Here is a 22,702-nt window from a genome sequence, read left to right as displayed (position 1 = left end):
CCAAGACCCGGGTTCAATCCTGACCACGGCTGCTGTCTGTGTGGAGTTTGCATGTTCTACCTGTGACTGAGATAGGATTAGGCTTGTACTAATTGTAGGAATTGTCGGAAAGTAGCTGTTCCTGAGCCTTGTGGTGTGGGGCTTCAGGCTTCTGGACCTCCTTCCCTATGGTATCCCCAGCTAGAAGAGGGATGGTGAGGATCCTCAATGATAGATTCTTGAGGCACCCTATTATCAACCTGTGCATTTACTATAACCTAGAAGTTAAGGAAACAAGCTTAAATTTCATACCAGAATATGGTGTGGAATATGTTAAATTTAGAATTATATTGTTTATTGCAGATTGATATTGTTTTTGCACAACATTTGAAAATGAGATGCAACTGATTCACACTTGAAGTTGTAAATATGCCTGAATTATTCTGGTGATGTAACTTCAATATTAACAGCAGCTTTCCTTCTTTTCTTCTAGATCAAAATCATGTTGAATTCTGTTGTCATTTGTCAAGAGGCTCCTTAGATTCAAAAGATCCACCCATCTATGAATATGTCAAATTTGTGGGGAATTTTAAATTTCACAACCTTGGTGAGTTTACATCGCAATGTTTTATACAAGAAACAAGTGTGTTTATTTGTCATGTGCTGTATACTGGATATGAACCTGACAATGAGATTCTTACTTGCTGCAGCTTTAGTTGAGAGACACAGAATTGAAACAGGCCCTTTTTAGCCACCCACAACCATACCACCCACCAATCATCCGTTCACACTAGTTCCATGTTATCCGGCGTTAGGGGGCAATTTACAGAGGCCAGTTAACCTACAAACCAACAAGTCTTTTGGACGTGGGACGACCTGGAGGAAACCCACATGGTCACAGGAATAATTTGCAAACTCCACACAGACAGCACCAGAGGTCAGGATCAAATGAGATCATAATGAGAGGAGTTGAGTCTCGGGGCAAAGAGATCCTCTGCAGTTGTACAGGGCCCTAGTGAGACCCCACCTGGAGTATTGTGTGCAGTTTTGGTCTCATAGTTTGAAGAAGGATATTCTTGTTATTGAGGGAGTTCAGCGTAGGTTCATGAAGTTAATTCCCAGGATGGTGGGACTGTCATATGATGAAAGTGGAATGACTGGGCTTGTATTCACTAGAATTTAGAAAGATGAGAGGTTATCATATAGAAACTTAGAAAATTATTAATGGATTGCACACGCTAGATGCAGGACACGTTCCCGATGCTGGGTGAGTTCAGAACCAGGGGCCACAGTTTAAAGGATAACGGGTCCAAGCCATTTAGAATGAGATGAGGAAAAACGTTTTCACACAGAGAGTTGTGAATTTGTGGAATTCGCTGATACAGAAGTAAATGGAGGCCGATTCACTGGATGCAGTCAAAAGAGAGTTAGATAGAGCTCTTAGGGCTAGCGGAATCAAAGGATATGGGGAGAAGGCAGGAACGGGGTACCAATGGTGGATGATCAGCCATGATCACATTGAATGGCAGTGCTGGCTGAAAGGGCAGAATGGCCTACTCCTGCACCTATTGAAAAGAAAACAAAAGAAAACAAACCCAGGCCTCTGGCACAGTGGGGCAGTGGCTCTATACCGGCACATTAGATGCTAGAAAAACAACAAAAACACAGTCAACAAAGTATCAGTTATTCTAAGTAAATGAGACTATGATAGTGCCAACATTAAAGTACGTAGTGGAACCACAGTAGTGCCAAATCTGTAATGGTTCAGTAGGGTTGAGGTGGATGTGGGGACAGGGTGGTTCAAGAACCTGATATTTGATGGGAAGAAGCTGTTCTTAAACCTGGAGATAAACAGTACTGGACTCCTGAACCTTCTTGCCAATTGTGGCAGTGAGATGAGAACGTGGTCAGAATGGTGCAGAAGAAGGATCTCACCCCGAAAATGTCACCCATCCCTTCTCTCCAGAGATGCTGCTTGTCCCGCTGAGTTACTCCAACATTTTGTGTCTATCTATGGTGTAGGACTTTAATGATATTAGCTGCCTTCATGAGGCAACACTTCCTGTAGATCATTTCAGTGGTGGGGCGATGACTATCCATAATAGGCTGGACAGTGTCCACCACACTCTGCAGCCTCCCATGTTCCTGAGCTTTCAAATTTCTGAACCAGGCCATATTGCAACCAGTTGGTATGCTCTCCACTGTACACTGGTAGAAGTTCAATAGAGTTAAGGGCCTGTCCCACTTACGTGTCCTTGGCACACAAATTACGCAACCTCGTGGTCGAGTTGAGCCGAGACGGTCGAGGGAAGGTCGGGCGAGATTACACCCATACGCACAGCCGTCTGGAGCGCATGACGTCATTTGAAGATGGACACAAAGCTGGAGTAACTCAGTGGGACCGGCAGCATCTCTGGAGGGAAGGAATGGGTGATGTTTCGTGTCAAGACTCTTCTTCAGTCTGAAAAGAAGGGTCTTGACCCGAAACGCCACCTATTGTTTCTCTCCAGAGATGCTGCCGGTCCCGCTGAGTTACTCCAGCATTTTGTGTCTGTCTTCAATTTTCTTGGCCCCGCTCTGGGAGTAGAAGTGGGGGCGGATCCGGACTGCAATGGCCTTGAGCCCCAGGCCGAGTTCAGCGATCATTTACCCGCTTCTGCTGCTGTTGAAGGTGAGACGTTGTGTCACGCCAGGGTCTTGGGCCTGTCCCACTTTGGCCGTCAGTTACGCAACAGGCCGTTGGCACACAAAGAGTTAGTTCACTACAAAAATTTCGGAGCCCCGCGCGATGTCGCGCACAACTACATACCCCTCCTCGCTTCTAAGTGGGACCAGCCCCGCTCGGCCATACATAGAAACATAGAAATTAGGTGCAGGAGTAGGCCATTCGGCCCTTCGAGCCTGCACCGCCATTCAATATGATCATGGCTGATCATGCAACTCAGTATCCCGTACCTGCCTTCTCTCCATACCCCCTGATCCCCTTAGCCACAAGGGCCACATCTAACTCCCTCTTAAATATAGCCAATGAACTGGCCTCAACTACCCTCTGTGGCAGAGAGTTCCAGAGATTCACTACTCTCTGTGTGAAAAAAGTTCTTCTCATCTCGGTTTTAAAGGATTTCCCCCTTATCCTTAAGCTGTGACCCCTTGTCCTGGACTTCCCTAACATCGGGAACAATCTTCCTGCATCTAGCCTGTCCAACCCCTTAAGAATTTTGTAAGTTTCTATAAGATCCCCTCTCAATCTCCTAAATTCTAGAGAGTATAAACCAAGTCTATCCAGTCTTGCTTCATAAGACAGTCCTGACCTCCCAGGAATCAGTCTGGTGAACCGTCTCTGCACTCCCTCTATGGCAATAATGTCCTTCCTCAGATTTGGAGACCAAAACTGTACGCAATACTCCAGGTGTGATCTCACCAAGACCCTGTACAACTGCAGTAGAACCTCCCTGCTCCTATACTCAAATCCTTTTGCAATGAAAGCTAACATACCATTCGCTTTCAGTCTGAAAAGAAGGGTCTTGACCCGAAACGTCACCCATTGCTTCTCTCCAGAGATACGATGCCCTTGCGCCTCAACGCAACCACAAAGTCGTGTAATTTGCGTGCCAAGGACACGTAAGTGGGACAGGCCCTTTAAGGTGAATTTCTTATTTGGCGACATGCCAAATCTCCTCCTTCTGAGAAGTGGAGGATTGGTAACCTTTTTTTGTGATTGCATCGATGTGCAGAACCCAGGAGAAATGATGAGATATATGTACAGCAAGGACTTGGCTGTTAGCTCTCTCTAACATTGTCCTGCCAATTAAGACAGGTGCATGGTCTTTTGTTCTTAGATCTGCTATACTCCCAGAGTAGTTAAGCCATTGTGACAGAGAGCTATAGATTTGGGTCACTGATCCAAGGACCTCCAAGTTCAAATCCCACCAGACCAACTGAGGAGGTTAAATTTAAGTAATTAAATAAAAAGGAATAATAAATCTAGCATCGATAACAATGTCCATCAACATTCCTGACTGTTGCAAGAATCCAGCTAGGTACTGAGGTACTTTTAGTTTAGCTTAGAGATACAGCGCAGAAACAGGCCCTTTGGCCCAACAAGTCTGCACTGACCAGCGATCCCTGTACATTAGCTATCCTACACACACTAGGAACAATTTACATTTATAGCAAGAAAATTAACCTACAAACCTGTAAATCGTTTGAGTGTGGAAGGAAACTGAAGATCTCGGGGAAAACCCACGCAGGTCACCCGTGAAGAAAATCTGTCAGCTGACCCAGTCTGGCCGAATGTGGTTCCAAATTCACCATCGGAATTCATCCTTAACTCAGGGCAGCACAGTGATGCAGCTGGTAGACATCTACTACACTAGACATCCTCACAGCGCCAGAGACCTGGGTTCGTTCAATCCTGACCTTGGATGCTGTCTCTGTGTGTAGAGCTTGCACATTCTTCTTTCTCTGAGTGCTATGGTTTCATCACAAAGTTGTCCTGGTCTGAAGGTCAATTGGTCTCTAAAATTGCACCTGGTGTGCAGGGAGTGGATGAGAAAGTTAGATAACATAGAACAAGTGTGAACGGGTGATCCACGGTTGGGATGAAATCAGTGGGACGAAGGATCTGTTTATCATCACGTGCTAAGTGTAAATGGCGAGTGAAATTATTTTCTTTCAAACAGTTTAGTAGAGTATTGCTACCATCCCCACTTAGCAATTGTACAGAATAGTCTCCTGAGCCCGCATGCAAGAGGCGCCATGTTTTGACGCCATTTTCCAAGTCCAGTCCATGCTCCAGATGTTATGAGTGGTGCCTGATTCAGGCAAGCCCCAGGCTGCAAACAGGTAATCAATGACTCGTTGGGCCGAAGGGCCTGTTTCCATGCTTTATCTCTAAACGCAACCATCTCTTCACTGCCTCCTCAATGGGGCCAATTAGGAACGAATAATAAATGCTGGGACTGCGGACGATGACTGTATCCTGTGAAAAATATATTTTAAAAAACGTCAAGATCAACAAGAGATCAGGAATTGTTTAACATTCCCCTTGTGGGTCTTTGACCAAAACCATTCAGTATTGAACTACAACTTCTTTGTTACAAGTACACTGAATACTATAGAGCACTGTATTGGAAGGATGTGTCCAAGTTTTAATATTCAGCGTTTGCAGTCTTTGGGTTGTTTCATTCTAATGTTCTCCGTCTGTCTGCAGTAGTTGAAGCGAAACGTTATTCGTGTTCTGAAAATACATTATTGTCGTTCCAGTGCCTCCATCCTCCTGCAACGGGTTTGAATCGGCTATTTCACGGTCGTTTAGATCTGCAGGGAAGGAACAAATCTGCCTTGTGGCTACTGTACGTCTCGTTGTCCCGCAGTTTCTGAAGGTACAGCCCTGCTTTTCAAATATTCTTCACATCTCTGGCTTTTGTGTCAAAGATGATTCCTGATGCTTTCTAAATGTAACCTTCCCCAATTGACAGTACTTTAATTAAACTCCTACGCTACTTCATTCACTATAAAGTTCCCACTACAAGCCAGTCTGACTAATTTAATTTCAACAGTCTGAAGAAGGGTTCTGACGCAAAACGTCATCTATCCATTCCCTCCACAGCCTGACATGCTGAGTTAATCCTGCACTTTGCTCAAGATTCCAACATCTCTAGATCCTTGTGTCTCTGATTTAATTGTATAATGCTGGAGAGCATCTCTTTTGTTAAAGACCTGGTTTCTGTTAACACCAACTTTCCTGCAGGCATTTTATTTCTTGGAGATTCTACAGGATATCGCAATGCTCTGCTGAGATTCATTTCAAGAATTGGTTTTATTTCTTTGCTCATATAAGTGGAAGGAACTTGGATTTATTTAGTCTCTTTGATATGGCAAAGATGCAGGGGGGCTTATCAAAGAACCATTAGATAGTGCAGCATGGCAAGAGGCCATTCTGCCTATCGGGTCTGTACTAGCTCAATGCAAGTACAATCCAGCATGATGCACTCCCTCTTCCTCCCTCTACAAAATCTTTCCTTCCAGACATTTAACCTGCACCAGGCTAAATGTTATAATTTAATTTATTTCCACAATTAATGGAATGGAATACTTTATTGTCACATGTAACAAGGCACAGTGACATCTTTTACTTGCATACCCAAGGTATGTAAATAGCGACAATGTTACAAAGTACGCTGGCTCCCCCCCCCCCCCCCCCCCCCCCCCCCCCCCCCCCCCCCCCCCCCCCCCCCCCCCCCCCCCCCCCCCCCCCCCATGGTGGTCCCCCCCACTACCCATGACAATATATTCCAGGGAATTCAACTGAGGATACAATTTGAAAATAGACAAGATTGGAGGGGTGGAGATAACTCAATGAGCTGTTAGGGAGAATCTCAAGATCGCAGCGGTATTAGAAATCCAAAATCAAGGTGTTGCTTAAGGAAGGGTCACTAGAAATCAGGGGACAGAGAGGTCGCAGTTGACTGGCATATAGGCAACTGGGTTTTACCATCTTAAGAGGGGTGGAACGAGAGAGAATGGTCAGGGTGACATTGGAAAAGTTACATCAAGAGGCATGTCGAAGGAATTGTAAGTAGTGAAGAGTCCAGAGCCTTTCAATGCACTGCAAACACCATAACAAGCAAAGAGAAAAGGCTGAAGAAGGGTCTTGACCCGAAATGTCACTTATTCCTTCTGCCCAGAGATGCTGCCTGATACGCTGAGTTGCTCCAGCATTTTGTGTCTATCTTCGGTGTAAACCAGTATCTGCAGTTCCTTCCCACACAACAAGAAAATATATGTACATATATAAACAAACAATAATAATGCAAAGACAAAGCCAATGCCCCCAAGTCTATGTAGTTCGGAGCTTATTTGGAGGTTGTGCCGTTTAATAGCCTGATGGCTGTAGGGAAGAAGCTGTTCCTGGACTTGGATGTTACAGTTACCTCTTACTGATGGCAGGAGTGATATGAGACTGTGGCCAGGGTGGTGTGATAATGCTGACTGCCTTTTTGAGGCCTTGGGATAACAGTCTGGTTATTTGACCACTGTGCTTGGGGTGGAAGATTGCAACCTTCACGTGGTCTGCCCTGTTTTGACTAATGCAATCAACTCGACATGCACAAATGGAAGATCAAATAGAACAAGTTGTCCAACAACTTTAGGCTGTGCACGCCACATAAAAGAAGAAGAAGACCACTGTGCTTATATCAAATCCTCAAGCATTGATAGCTTTCATGGCTCTCATTCCAACCTTTGGAACAATTTTAATTTATTGAACTGTAGCGGCCTGGACGAGATCAGGAAAAGGACAGATGTCAGGCAGGTTCGAAAGTAGTTTAATGTCACACCGAGAACACACACACACCCCAGCAGGACGTTGGGAAACCCCGTGGCAGACCAACGTCCCTGTCGCTCAATAGCCAAGGGGGATGATCCAAGGAGTGGCCTAACCCCCAGGAACCGCCACAGAACGTAAAAAGTTTGCAAATCTTCATAACAAATATTCATCACATGAGCTGCAGAGAGTTCTTCTTACAATACTCCTTTGTTTGGCAGCAGCAGCTTCTAATGTTAGATACTCTTATTTACTGCAGGAACTGTGCAATGTTGAGGAGCCATGCGAAGAATTTACCTCACGGCATAGCTTAGAATGGAAGTTTCTGTTTCTAGACCACAGGTAAGGTCACACAACTCTTCAAAGCACCTCACTGATGTCCTAATAACTAATCTCCGATATGCGAACCCTAGTGTTTGCTGCCCATATACTTAACCTTTAAGATAAGCTGGCCACTTCTATCCCTACCAGTGGTAGATACCATGTGAACCAACTATTGGTACAAAAGTAAATAAATACTTGCCAATGAATAAGTGAAGTTATAAATGTGTTGAGATAATCAAATACCGACGGCATATTTTTTCCTGAACCATTGGACAAGTGGGTAGCATTAAAGCATGGAGTCTTTTACCCAGAGTACGGGAATCAAGAAACAGGGGACATAGAAGGAAACAAAGTGCTGGAGTAACTCAGCAGGTCAGGCAGCATTACTGGAGAACATGGATAGATTACGTTTCGAGTTGGGACCCTTCTTCAGACCCAACCTGAAACACTACCTATCAATAGTCTCCAGAGATGCTGCCTGACCTGCTGAGGTAGGCTCCGGTAGGCGGCGCGACTCTGGTCAGCAGCGGCCTCTGCAGCCTGTCCGCGTTTTTATTATTTTTTGTCTATGTTTATATGTAGTTTTTGTTATTTTATGTTGGGGGGGTGTGTGTGTGGGGTTGGGGGGGGGGGGGGGGGGGGGAAACGTAAAAAGTTTGCAACTTTTGAATCTCTCCCCTGCACTGGAGACCCGACCTTTTCTCGTCGGGTCTCAGCTGTCGTTGGGGCCGCAACGAGGAGCGGCCTCCAACAGGAAGAAGCCGGGGACTCAGGTGCCGACTCACCTCACCGTCGCGGAGCTGGCCGAGACCGGAGCGGGTGGAGCGGTGGAGGAGCGCTGATGCTGCTGCGGGTCTGCGGACGGCGGCACCGGGAGCCCGCGGCTCCCTGGAGGGAGACCGCTTTTCGGGGCTCCTGCAACGGCGACTTCTCCCGCCCGAGTTGCGGGGTCGAAGAGCTCCTGGAGCGGGGCTTAGCATCACCACCCCGCGCAGCTGGAACGGCCGCGGGACTCTGCGAGCGCACGCCGGGGGCTCCAACACCAAGACCCGGTGTGCGACCTCGCACCACCCGGCGTGGTTTTAATGGCCGCGGGACAATCGCCATCGCCAGCCGGGGGCTTTGACTTTGACTCTGACATCGGGGGGGGGGAGAGTGCAGTGGAGAGATAAGTTTATTTGGCCTTCCATCACAGCTATGTGATGGATGTTTATGTAAAAATGTAATTATGTTGTGTCTGGGGTCTATTTGTGTGTAATGTATGGCTGCAGAAACGGCATTTCATTTGGACCTCCAGGGGTCCAAATGACAATTAAATATACTCTTGATACTCTTGACTCTTGAGTTACTCCAGCACTTCGTGTCCTTTTTTGTGAACCAGCATTTGCAGTTCCTTATTTCTACCAGGAGATAAGGTGAGAGGGGAACAATTTAATAGGAACCTGAGGGGCAACCTTTTCACTCAGGGGGTGGTGGGTTTATGGAACAAGCTGCCAGAGGAGGTATTTGAGTCATGTGCAATAACGGCATTTAAAGGACATCTACATGGCTAAGAAAGGTTAAAAAAGGGATATGGGCCAAACATGGGCAATTGGGACTTGCTTAGATGGGGCATCTTGGAGGGTCATGTTGTATAAGTCCATGGCTCTTGTTCGGTGTGAAATTGCCAGCAAAACTCAGCAAATTCCTAATGGCAGAAGGTCCAAAAAGCAGCAGATCCATAGTTGTGAAGTGATGTTTGCAGAAAAGACCGGCACACATTCAGATTAGGGTTTCTGCCAGTCTAACATGATCCACCGAAGCAGGCTTCAAAATAATTGGTCTTCACCCAACAGAATTGCCCTGACAAAGCTGAAGGGAAAGAGCTTGAAGAAAGAAAATGTTGTGTGATTAGAAAAGGCAGCTCTGTGTCTCCAATCACTGACCTGCGTGCGGGCTGGCCTGGGAGGCTCGGGTTAAAAATGATTCATTTCATAATGGGGAATTGAGCAGACAAGTGATCCATTCTGCAGGAAGATTTTAGTCATCTTTCAGCACTGCTTTAGAGCAAATTGAGTACTTTTGAAAAGTAGTCACTGTGACAATATACATCAGTGAGTGTAGCAAACTGAACATGTCGCATTCAGTTTAACTACTTTCCATGTTATTTGAATGTATGGAGTGGTCTGGTCCATGACAATGCTCTGAGCAAACACGCTGGAAAAATATGACGGAGAATCGAACAGATATTTGAGTGACTGGCGATCAAAATATTCCGTTAGGTAGATGGATCTTTATCGCCTGTTTGTTGATATCCCGTGTGCTCTGAATGAAGGTCTCAATGACTGATGGCTTAATGCATCAGAGCTAACAATGTTATATCCCTCCCTTCTGCTTATCAGGGCTCCTCCCATCATCGGTTACCTTCCATTCGAAGTATTGGGAACATCAGGCTATGATTACTACCACGTTGATGACTTGGGACTTCTGGCAAGATGCCATGAACACTGTAAGTAACCAGTTGTATGGTATAATAATAATTTGGGACAATGATAGGAATAAGCTAGCTACACCGGCAGCACAACCTATACTATCTACAAAGACATAGGCAACAGGCCCTAATTGCAGGTTCCCGTCAAATCACACACCCTTCTGACTTTACATAATTAATAAAAGAAGGCCATGTGGTCCATTGAGTCATTCTTCTTCTTGCGCTTGGCATGCACGGCCTAAAGTTGTAGGGCAACTTGGTCTATTTGATCTTGTTAGTTCACGTCGGGTTGTTTGCGTTAGTCGAAACAGGGTGGACCACGTGAAGGTTGCAGTCTCCCACCCCATTAAGTTGGTGCCAGCTCATAGAGCGATCCCATTCACGCACTCATTTTCCAGCAACCTATTCTCCTTGCATTTTTATCAACTTTGGGCGGCTCATTGACTCAGCGGTAGAGTTGCTGCTTCACAACCCCAGAGACCCAGGATCGATCCTCACTACAACTGATGTCTGTGTGGGGTTGTACATTCTCCTTGTTACCATGTGGGCTTTCTCTGGGTCTTCTGGTCTCCTCCCACATCACAAAGACGTGCAGATTTGTAGGTTAATTAGCTTCTGTAAATTCCCCTTTGTGTGTAGGACGGGATAACACAGAACTGGACTGTGTGGGTTTTCTCTGGGTGATTCCATTTCCTCCCACATCCCAAAGACGTGCAGGTTTTATAAGTTAATTGGCTTCTGTAAATTGTCCCTAGTGTGTAAGTGCTAGTGTACGGGATGATCTCTGGTCAAGGTGGACTCGGTGGGCTGAAGAGCTTGTTTCCATGCTGTATCATTAGAGTCTAAACTAATGTATGGGTGATCGCTGGTCACAAGGCAAATGGTGATCAAGGGCTGAGTCTTCTCAGGGGAGAAAGAGAAGGTGCGAGATAGATGGGGAGATGATCACGTAGAACCTAATACAAGATCAGGCCCATCGGCCCACATTGTGCCAAGACCATCTCTTATCTACCTACCTGTAATCCACATCCACCAATTCCCTGCATATCCATGTTCCTATCCAAAAGTCTCCTAAATATCATTAATGCATCAGCCTCCGCAGCTGCCCTCCACTGTGCCAAAATCGCTAGTTCTCAGCATGGTAGTGCACCAGTTCTATAGACAAGGTCCAATGTCTGCAGTGGGATAAAGGTGAACCAGAGAGTGCCCTGGCTTATGGAAGGACTGTTCAGAAACCTGATGACAGAGTTTTTTTGCTATAGATTCAATCAACAATGTTGGGCGTCAATATTAAGCCTAAAAATGTTTTTGCAATCTGCAGCTGTACACACTAGATTGTGTCTTACACGGTTCTTCTTCTGTACAGTAATGCAGTTCGGGAAGGGCAAGTCTTGCTACTATCGATTCCTCACGAAGGGGCAGCAGTGGATTTGGCTACAGACCCAGTACTACATCACCTTCCACCAGTGGAACTCCAAGCCTGAGTTCATCGTCTGCACGCACACTGTTGTCAGGTACTTTCACTGTCGTTGTTAGTTACATGGGATTGCAGACTGTACACTGTGAATGGGACTGGGATTGCAACTCCCACTTCTAGCCCACTTCAGGGATAACAGGTGGAGGATATTGTACCGTGTCTAGTATAGTTTTGAAATTCAGCGCAGAAACAGGCCGTTCGGCCCACTGAGTACGTGCCAACCAGCGATATCCACACTAGCACCATCCTACACACAATAGCACCATCCTACACACAATAGGGGCAATTTACAATGTTACCGAACCAATTAACCTGCATGTGCCATGGAAACGGCCCAAGAGGAAGACCACCAAAAAGATGGAGTGACTGCCTGAAAGCAGACTGCAGCAAAAAGGACACCAACTCTCTGATCAGAGCTCGCAGGCTAGCTAAGGACAGAAGAGAGCGGCAGGACATCATGAAGCAGATGGCACCACTCAACCCCAAGTTGGAGTGAACGCCATAGATAGATAGAATTACCCTGCAATCTTTGGAATGTGGGAGGAAACCGGAGCTCCTGGAGTAAACGCACGCAGGTCACAAGGAGAACATACAAACTCCGTCCAGACAGCACTGGTAGTCAGGATAGAACTCGCATCTCTGGCGTTGTAAGGCCGCATCTTGAACGCTACGCCATCATACCGTGCTAGATACTAATATCTTCCCTGTATTCAGCTTGACTGTTTGCTAGGCAAACCTGCCATTGCCAGACAAACAATAAGGAAATGCAGATGCCAGTTTACAAAGAAAGGCAGAGAGAATGCTTTCTCTGGAGGCTGCGGGAGTCCTGGGAATAGCACATACAATTATCAGAGACATTTTGCGGCAGGACCCTTCTAGACACGAGTAGCTGGAGTAACTCAGTGGGTCAGGCAGCATCTCTGAAAACATGGAAAGGCGATATTTGAAACGGGAGGAACAGCACCTTATTAATGTAGCTTGCAACATAAGGGGTTGAACAATGAATTGTCCGATTTTAGGTAACTGGCCTATAAACAACCCCCTCCCCTTTCACTCTACCCTTTTCCCCCCTCTCTTCCCCCGTGCCCCATCCAGATGCACACCTGTTTTCTTCCTTTCCCCCACCCCTTCTCTTCTCTTCTCTTCTCCCACCTTTATTCCTTCCACTGGCTTCACATTCGTGCCTCTTCAAACCCTATCTCACATTTTCCATCCTTTCACCTCTGGTTTTTTGTTCCTTCATCTGCCAATCAAAACCAATGTATCCACCTGTCACTTGCCAGTCTTAGTCCTGCCCCTCCTCTCCTCCAGCTTTCTCCCGCCACAAAAAAAAATCAGCTTCTAGAAGGGTCCCGACTCAAAATGTCACCTATCCACAGATGCTGCCTGACTCATTGAGTTACCCCAGTACTTTGTGTTCTTCTACAAAAGAAATACCTTCAGATACCAGGCCAGTTGCTTCCCAGCTGTTATCAGGCAACCGAGTTCTCCTATCACCCACTGGAGAGCAGTCCTGACCTCCCATGTACCTCATTGGACTTTACTGGACTTTATCTTGCACTAAACATTATTCCCTTTATCATGTATCTCTACTCTGCGGATGGCTCGATTGTAATTGTGTATTTTCTTTCCGCTGACTGGATAGCACGCAACAAAAAAGCTTTCCACTCTACCTCGGTACACGTGCCAATAAATTAAACTAAAGACATACAGGTTTGTAGGTTAATTGGCTTATAAATAGCCCTTTGTGTGTAAGGAGTGGATAAAAAAAGTGGGATAACATAGAACTAGTGTGAATAGGTGATCGATGGTTGGCGTGGAATCACTGGGTAAAAATACATGGTTCTATGCTGCATCTCTAAACTAAACTAAACTAAACTAAACTAAAAAGTTATAATCTGCTTTTTTCCCCCCAGAAGGTCACTGAATACTCAGTTAGCCACATGTCAGATTGTCTAACAGCAGCACCTGTCTATGTGTCGAAGGGGTTTGGGAGAGTAGCAGGAAAAGCAATCAGTCTTGTGAAAGCTAACATATTATTGCAATCGAGATAGCAGTTTTCATCAGCATCCTCACGCTTGTTACATTAATCACTTGTTTACCTATTTAGAAAGCTGTTTTCCTCTCACTCCCCAAGCTCTTTGGTCCTCGAGGAGATTGTTGACGGGTCTATTTATCAATGTGGAGATTCAGGCACACGTTGAATCTTAAATAAACCTCTGCCACAAAGCCACGATTAACGGTGCATTCAAAAACGAATGGACTATGTCTTTGGTTTCACTGAAGGTCGTGTTAAGGGCAGCCTCTTTAGTGCATTGTCCATTTTGTTAATTCACTTTAATGTCAGGGCAGTTTCTGCTTTATTCACATATGAGCAACTGCAGATGCTGGAATTCCTCATCGAACTCTGATTGAGTAACGCAGCGAGTTGGGCAGCGTCTAAGGAGGACATGGATAGGTGATGTTTCAGGTCGTGACCATTCTTCAGCCTCATGCATTGGGTCTGAAGAAGGGTCCTGATCCAAAACGTCACCTATCAATGTTCTTCAGAGATGTTGCCTGACCTGTTTAGTTGCTCCAGCACGTGAGTGTTCTTCTTTATTCTGGCAGCTGTGGATTTCTGTGAGTGTTCTCTCGAAATCAGCTTCCAAGGCCATGTATTCGACACCCATCCTGCCCTGTGTGTAACAGGGTGCACTTTAGGCAGGATGGGGTGGAATTAGCAGTGAGACTTTGGTTACTCCCCATTGCCTTTGTTTACAATCTTGGCATTTACTGGGTGGCACTCATTGTGCTTTGCAGATTTAACGAGTCAATTTGTCAATGATATGTACAGTGAAATCCTTTGTTTTTATATACAATGCAGTAAAACCACACTGCAAGCCTCACCTGGGCATTACACAAAGAGTCGCCATGTTTCCAGCGCTGACAAAGTGTCAAAGCATCTTGGTACACTCTTATCTTCTCGCAGCAGCGACTCAGACCCGCTGCCGCATGTGGACGCAAGTGGCCCGCCACCTCCCTCTTTCCCCTCAGCATCCCCCGCCAGGCCCCTCTTAGTTCTCGGCGGCCCATCTGCCGGGTCCCTCATAGTTCTCAGCGGGCCTCCCCTCCCCCCACCCGCAGGGTCCCTCTTCACTCTTTGCCGGACCCCTGCTAGATTCCTCTCTTTGTTCTCGGTGGTCCATCCACTGGGTTGCACTCAGCGGCCCTTCGCCAAGCACCACCAGATTGTATTTTCACCAGTGATGCAGGGGTAGAAGCCACAAACAAAGTCCAGGAGTATCAGCATGGTTGCAACAAATCTATATCTTAATTCGCACCTCATTCGAAATAACCCTCATTCACTCGGCTATCTATGTTAAATCCTGGTCCAACAATGCGGAATTTAAAATCATCAGCCCAAGATTTTGACTCCTCCTGATCTCTGGAACGCTTGAAGTCAAACAACCCTGCAAGAATTCTGCCCTTTTCCAATCCTTATGCACACAGTTCCCTCAGCACCACTCTTTTCAGCTTTCAAAGTTCTTAAGTTTTAAGACACAAGGCTATTTTGCCTAGAAATTCAACACCTTTGTCTGGGCTCAGAGGGCAATATATTAGAACCAGCATTGCAATATCCAACTTCAATGTTCCAACATGACAGAAAATAACATAATCCAACCTGGCGGAATTTCTAGATGTATCTGGTTCCGAATGCGACCAGATGAACAGGTGACTCTGATTCAAATTCAATAACTGTTTCTGATTCAAAACCAATAACTGTTGGCTTTTAACAAAATGACAACAATTACGGTGGAAATAACAAGCACATTTTCTCAGAAAGATCGATCAGTCAGGCAGCGACTCGTGAAACAATATGCTGATTGTGCCCCCCTGTGGTAGAAGCACTCACGTAAATCCCAAGCATTGATCAATGGCAAATGGCACAACAGTAACTCGACCGGTCAGTCAGCATCTCTGGAGAGGGAATGGTCTGAGGAAGGATCCCAGTCTGAAGAAGGATCCCGACTCAAAATATTGCCGACCTCTTTCTCCCCACGGGTCCTGCCTGACCCGTTGACCAGCACTCAGTGTTTTGCTCATGATTTGAGCATCTGCAGTTCCTCATGTCTCCATTTAGGCTCATGTTTGACAGCAACAATTTTGTTTTGCATATGTATATAATTTGGGCATGGTTGTAGTTATTCAGACTGTTTGATAATGTCTGCTTTCTTTGACAAGTTGGAAGAATTTATCTATAACGCTGGCCAATTGTGAATCTCCATAGTTGTTTGACTTGTACATTTTGGTCTAAAATGGAGATAGACACAAGATGCTGGAGTCACTCAGCAGGTCCGGCAGCATCTCTGGAGAGGTGACATTTGGGTCTGGACCCTTTGACGAGGCTGGTGTCTCTGGTGTTACTGATGTCGCCATGGTTACCCTGTCCGGGTGAGATTTCACTTCAGCACAAATTCATTTTCCTTCATCTTCCGATTTGCAGCTACGCTGAAGTTCGTGCAGAGAGGCGACAAGAGCTGGGCCTCAAAGAATCCACCACTGAAACCCTGACACCACCTTGCCTGAAGGTACTGATAATCACTGCAGATGTTGGCATTCTGAATCAGTTACCTTAATGATCAGAAGATAGACACAAAATACTGGAGTAACTCAGCTGGCCAGGCAGCATCTCCAGAGAAAATGAATAGGCACCGTTTCAGGTTGAGACCCTTCTTCAGACCAACTTCTGAAGAAGGGTCTCGACCCAAAATGTCACCTATTCCTTTTCTCCAGAGATGTTGCCTGGCCCGCTGAGTTACTCCAGTATTTCGTGTCTATCTTCGGTGTAAACAAGCATCTGCAGTTCCTTCCTACACCTTAATGATCAGAACTCTTTATACAGCACATGAGAGCAGAAGTGAGAGCAAAGCACTGGGCGGCCCTGCCCATTCAGTTTGGCCTGAATCGCGGAGTGCAGAGAGGATTTATGAGGACGTTGCCAGGTCTCGAGGATGTTGCTAGGACCACCAATCTTATTTCTTCCACTCACTTCCTTGTATTCTCTCTCACACACTCATTAATGATCCCCATCGACATTCTCCTCCCCATCGACATTCTCCTACCACCCAGCTACACCTTTAGACCAGTACATGGATAGGAGAGGTTCAGTGGGATACATGCAAATAGGACTAGGCGCATTGATTGGTATAGATGTGCTGGGTTGAAAGGCTGACATCTATGACTAGTTTTTAACTTCCTTTCTATTTCTTATGCTTACCACCTGAACTGTTGAGTATCCCAACACCTTCTGCTTTCATTTAAAATTTCCATCATCTGCTGATTTTTAAAGTTGAATTTCCTTATAGAGCACTTGGTCGTAAGCCAGACTCTGATTCAAGGAACATGGTGCAAGCAGAGCTATTTTGGGTCTTTCAAATTGGAAGGGGAAAGATGCAAAGTTTACATTTAAAAAATAGCTCTGTCTGCACTGTGTAGTTTTGTCAGTGTAAGAATAACTTTGTTCGGTGGTCATGCAATTCAAAATTGTTGCGTTTACAGCTACCGAGAGAGTTTGATATAGCTCTTAGGGTTAACGGAATCAAGCGATATGGGATACTGATTTTGGATGATCATATTGAATGCCGGTGCTGACTCGAGGGGGAAAATTTTCTATGTTTCGATGTTTCTGTGTCTCTCCTTTGAAGAGAAGATGTGTAATCTTGGCGATAGCCACTGGAGATTAAAAGTTGTTCCTCCTTTCCCCGTGTTAAAGACTCAGAACTGTCACATGGATACCAGGCATCGTGAAAGCATCCAGGAATTCTCCACCGAGAAGCTCAGCCGCAGCCACCCTTGTTGGGTGTCATCCCCAGGCTCGTTCAAGTCCTCTCCTGACGCTCTCTCTGACACTCATTGTAAGTGGAAATTAAGCTTGTACTCTCTATGTTCAGACCTCATTTGATCTCCATTAAGATATAAAGGTGGAGTGTAAAATACTCAAGTATCCAGTGTGTTGAATTGCCATTTGTACCAAGAGCGGAAAAATGAAACTCTTACTTGCAGCAGCATAACAGGACTGTAGACATGTTACACAATAAGCAATAAAAGTTCAAATGAATTTAAAAATGCAACATTAGTGTCCCTTGTGCAACCAAGAAGTTCCTAGTGCAACCAAAACACTTTGTAGTTTGTAGATTAGTTGGTATTTGTAGTGTTCAAGAGGTGGTTGTTGGGAAGCCCACTGGTCCTATTGTGAAGTTCTTCCCTATCCTGGGCCATTGTTCCTCCACTGTTTTACTCAACAAATGATTGAACGCTGAAAGTTTTCTTTTAAAGGTCAAATAGGTAAACCCATGAGAAGTGGAAGTTCACATATGTCCAGTTAAAGATTTATAATGATACACAACAAGCAGTAAGGGCCAGTAGTCCAGAGAGTATCAAGAGAGAGATTTAGAAAGAGAGAATTAGAGAGAGAGAGAGAGCGAGAATTAGATAGTTCAAGAGACTGAGAGAAAGAGAGAGAGAGAGAGAGAGAGAGAGAGAGAAAAGAGAGAGAGAGAGAGAGAGAGATGAGAGAGAGAGATTTAGAGAGAGCGAGAGAGAGAGAGAGAGAGGGAGAGGAAGAGAGAGAGAGAGATTTATAAAGAAAGATAAATTTAGACAGATAGACAGATAGATGATGGATGGACAGACACAAAGAGTGAGAGATGGAGAGAGACAGAGAGAGACAGACAGAAACAGGTGGTCAGAAAGAAGTAGAGAGAGATGTGATGGTTTGTAACCTAAGGAGTTTGCCAAAGCATACTGCATGGATGGCTCAGTGTATAATAAATATCCAGAAAGGACCAATCTATTGTGCAGCATTACTGTCATAATAAATGGGGAGACTATACAACTATTATCATTCCCAGTATTAAGCAGGTATCTGTCCAGAAATTCATTGCCCATGTCATCTGCCCTCTCCACCGGGTGGCTCCGTACAATGGCAGCTTCGCCAACAGTCTGTCTCGTCCTTTTCTTTCTTTGTTGTTTTTAGTATGTTCTTAAATGTTTGTTTAGTGTATCTTTAGCTTTGTTTTATGTGGGGGGTGCCTTTTTAAAATCACTTTCCTCAATGGAGATGCAATTTTTTTCCGTGTCATATTTCCGTCTGCGCTGCGGCCTAACATCGAGGAGCTGGCGGCTCCCAAAGGATCGACTTTGGGAGCTCCAACCGCGGGAGCCTGCGGATTTAACATCGTGGAGCTCGCAGTCCCTTGGTTTGGGACTGACTTCGAGAGCTCCAAGCCGCTAGAGCTTCGACTGCCCCGATTGCTTGAGCTTTGATCGCCGGCTGCGGGATTTTCGATCACCCCGACTGAGGATGGTTAGACTGCCCCATCTGCGGGAGAATAAGGAGGAAAAAAGATAAGACTTTATTGCCTTCATCACAGTGAGGAATGTGGGGGAGCCCCTGTGGTGGATATTTATGTTAACATTTATGTCGTTGTGTGTCTTGTTACTTTGTTTCTGGTATGACTGTACGGTAAAACGAATTTCACTCTACCTTAAATGGTACAGGTGACAATAAAGGTCCATTGAAACATTGAATCAGCCTCTGAAATCTTCCCATTGAAGTCAGTGGAGGTGAATTTTGGAGACAATGAGCTGATGCTTCAATATAACACATTTAACACTACTGGTTAGGGATGAATTTCAAGCAGCACAAAACAGATAAAACATGCGTCGCATTCTCATTCTGCATTATTGAAATGCCGATGATTTACTTACTTACTGCCTATTATGCCTCCTGGCATGTAGGGCAGCAAAAGAAGGTCCTCCACTCCTGTCTGTTCTGTGCTAGTTTCTGGACATGACCCCAGGTCAGGTCCACTGTGGTGCAGATTCCTTCAGTTGCTGTTTCCGTAACATATTTGTTTTACGAGACAGGGGTGTTAGCCCTGTGCTCAACCCCCAACCTGGAGGACCAGTGGATCTCTCCTCGTCTCGCCTCTACCCTTCGACCTGTTCAGCGTGGGAGACCCTAACAGGAGACGAATCTCCCGCTGGCATAGCTCTAGGGGTCACTGAGATACACAAGCCCCCCCGACCACGACAAGGTTGCAATCCAACGGGGAGAATTGTGATGAGAATGGCGGTATTTCCAGATATTATTATTTGAAACAAGTCTAAAATTAGTCTCCACTGGTAAATATTTGAAGCCTGTGAGAATGTATTTGATGCCGTGAATGCTTCTTGCTTTCAGCAACGATATCCAAGACGCACACTGAGGCAAGTACACCATCCAGATCATCAGTGAACACAAGTCTGCAGGACAAGTCTGTACAGAGACCGCACACAATCAACACTCCGGTGAGATTTTGCATTCGCATGATACAACACTCAGATACAATATGATAGAACTTTATTTATCCCAGGAGAGAAATTGATCTGCCAACAGTCTTAAAACACAGGATACATGAAACATGAAATTAAAGTGATGAGTGGAAAGGACTGGGGTTGTGTAAAGATTTGGGGAGCTTGGGGGGGGGGGGGGGGGGGGGGGAGGGATGTCAGTCTATAGAACGCTGAAGGGGAAGGTACTATTAAAGACCAACAGAAGGTAACTAAAAAGGCAATACTGGGAGACAAGATGAAGTATAAAAGGTAAGAATCTAAAGGAGGATAGTAAAAGCTTCTATTACTTCATTCAGCCCCTCGAGCCAACACCGCCATTCACCGTGATCATGGCTGATCATCCACAATCAAAACCCTGTTCCTACCTTTTTCCCCCATACCCCTTGACAATCTTTACGAGCTCTATCTAACTCTCTCTTAAATGCATCCAGAGAATTGGCCTCCACTGCCTTCTGAGGCAGAGAATTCCACAGATTCACAACTCTCTAGGTGAAAACGTTTTTCCTCATCTCCGTTCTAAATGGCCTACCCCATATTCTTAAACTGTGGCCCCTGGTTCTGGATTCCCCCAACATCGGGAACATGTTTCCTGCATCTAGCGTGTCCAATCCATTAATAATGTTATGTTTCAATAAGATTCCTTCACATCCTTCTAAAGTAAGACAAGGAGACTCAACGTGCTGGAGTAAATCAGCAGGTCAGGCAGCATCTCTGGAGACATGGATAGACAACGGTTTGGGTTGGAACCCTTCTTAAGACCAATTAATTTTCCCTGCATTGTAAGCTTTGGAATACCAATATTGGAATAGTAATTGAATGTTCATTCCAACCCTTAAGATATTGTCATTTGGTTGAGCATTATGGACATGAATACTGCCTTTTACTGATGACAAAGTCAAGGGAATATTGCTCATGAAGTCTTGTTTTTGCTTTCTCAGGCCTTGATGACAGGGCAACCATCGCCTGAAGCAGCTCAGCAGCTGTCTGTGCCTCCAACCAAAGGCTCCATTCAACAGCCTCCTATGGTATGTAATAGCTGGAAATACCCAGCTCTAACCCCTATCATAACTTGATGTACCTGTAGTAGTTAGTAGTAGTAGTAGATATTTATGGTCACAAGTAGCTGGAAACAGCAAAATATTAACGAAAAAGGTACGAATTCATTCCAAGAGCTCTCCCAAGTTTGCCCTGAAATCTTCCCATTGAAGTCAGTGGAGGTGAATTTTGGAGACAATGAGCTGATGCTTCAATATAACACATTGCCCTCGAACTCGGAGATTTACGGTTATGACTGCTCGTCAGGTTCTCGTGGACATTTTTCATCATGTTGAAAAATCGTCACGAGTCTTCCCGTGCTTATCTGCCGTTAGCGAGTCTTCCCGAGTACCTGCCTTTAGCGCTAATAGACGTCCCCATGCTCCGACGTACCCGCTACGTTCATTCTCCGTGCTTGCCACGAGTTTGATTTATTTTTAAACTCGGGAGTGCTCTTGGAATGAACTTGCACCGTGGGATAGGACTATTAGGTTCCTAAAAATTGGTATGTTATTTATGACCCCTTCATATCCCCCGGTAAAGCCCAAACAACCCCCCGTGATGGTCCCGACCCCCAGGTTAAGAACCACTGCCTTAGAACCTATCAATCTCTGCTATAAAAATAACCAACGCCTTAACCTCCACCGCCATCTGTAATTGAGGCAGGTACTGTAACATCATTTAAAAAACACTTGGACAGGTAAATGGATGGGAAAGATTTAGAGGCATATGGGCCAAACGTGGGCAAACTCGGACAGGTGGGACTTGTGTAGATGGAGCATCTTGGTTAGCATAGACAAGTTGGGCCGAAGGGACGGCTTGCATGCTGTGCAGCCCTATGACTTTATGACTGAGTAGATTTCTTTTGAGGTAGGTAGTACACAAAGAGTTGCCACCTTTCTGGGCGCCATCTTTTAGCTTTCAAATATCAAGTTCTTAAAAATATCGAGTCTTTTTAAGAATTTGATATTTGGAAGGTTCAAGCCAGTTGTTCCATCTCCTCAACAAGTCTCTTCGATCCAGGTTGTGGGAACAGGAGGGACAGTTCCTCCAAGTGCTCCATGTAGCTGGAAGAGACTTGTCAGGTGCCTGCATCATCCCACTGCCGGTCCTCATTGAGTGTGTAAACCTATGCTTGCCACTGGGTGTCCACTATGGCCACAACAGGAGGCCCCGATCAGCCACCCTGATTATCCCACTGCCCACATTGTCGAGTACCAGCCCTGAAGAGCCTTTGAGTAACTGGAATGAACGCAGCAATGCAGAGAACAAGATTACTTGTGTATTCAGTAGAATTTGGCAAAGTTAGTTAACCCACACCCGCAAGCATTCACTCTGACCCCCAGCTTCCTTACAGTTAACTGTCACTTAATGGCAACGCTCTCCTCTGACTTTTATTTGTTATGTTTTCAGGATTTGGCAAAGCCTATGGATTTTGGCCGTCCCTAATTCCTCCTGAAAAGTGGTGGTAAGCCACCACAAGTCCTTCTGATGAATAGTAACTCTCACAACAAAGACAGGCAGAGAGTGGGAGAGTGTGTGATGAAGAATGTGAGCGAGAGAGCAGGGGTGTGTGTATGACGGAGAGAAAGTGGAAAGATGGAGAGAGATACAAAGAGAAAAAGACAAAGTGATGAAGCGAGAGAGAGAGGGGGAGAGAGAGCAATCAACACAGACACAGCGGCGCAGCGGTAGAGTTGCTGCCTTACAG

General features: G+C 45.5%; 1 protein-coding gene across 1 annotated transcript in view; it reads left to right on the top strand.

Moving 5' to 3' along the window:
- The window catches only part of npas2 (neuronal PAS domain protein 2), a 52,937-nt gene that overhangs the window by 15,644 nt on the left and 14,591 nt on the right, over window positions 1-22,702 (top strand). Inside the window, exons 7-15 of the mRNA XM_055644024.1 lie at window positions 473-586; window positions 5,245-5,363; window positions 7,566-7,648; window positions 10,012-10,118; window positions 11,467-11,614; window positions 16,064-16,148; window positions 17,333-17,474; window positions 19,805-19,911; window positions 20,895-20,981. Of these exons, the coding sequence (XP_055499999.1) occupies window positions 473-586; window positions 5,245-5,363; window positions 7,566-7,648; window positions 10,012-10,118; window positions 11,467-11,614; window positions 16,064-16,148; window positions 17,333-17,474; window positions 19,805-19,911; window positions 20,895-20,981 (992 nt within the window). The remainder of the gene's footprint in view (window positions 1-472; window positions 587-5,244; window positions 5,364-7,565; window positions 7,649-10,011; window positions 10,119-11,466; window positions 11,615-16,063; window positions 16,149-17,332; window positions 17,475-19,804; window positions 19,912-20,894; window positions 20,982-22,702) is intronic.

The sequence above is a fragment of the Leucoraja erinacea genome, chromosome 12 (genome assembly GCF_028641065.1).
Source record: "Leucoraja erinacea ecotype New England chromosome 12, Leri_hhj_1, whole genome shotgun sequence".
NCBI classification, from domain to species: Eukaryota; Metazoa; Chordata; class Chondrichthyes; order Rajiformes; family Rajidae; genus Leucoraja; species Leucoraja erinaceus.
Note: the sequence above shows the minus strand (reverse complement) of the source record. Positions and strands in the feature narration are given on the sequence as shown.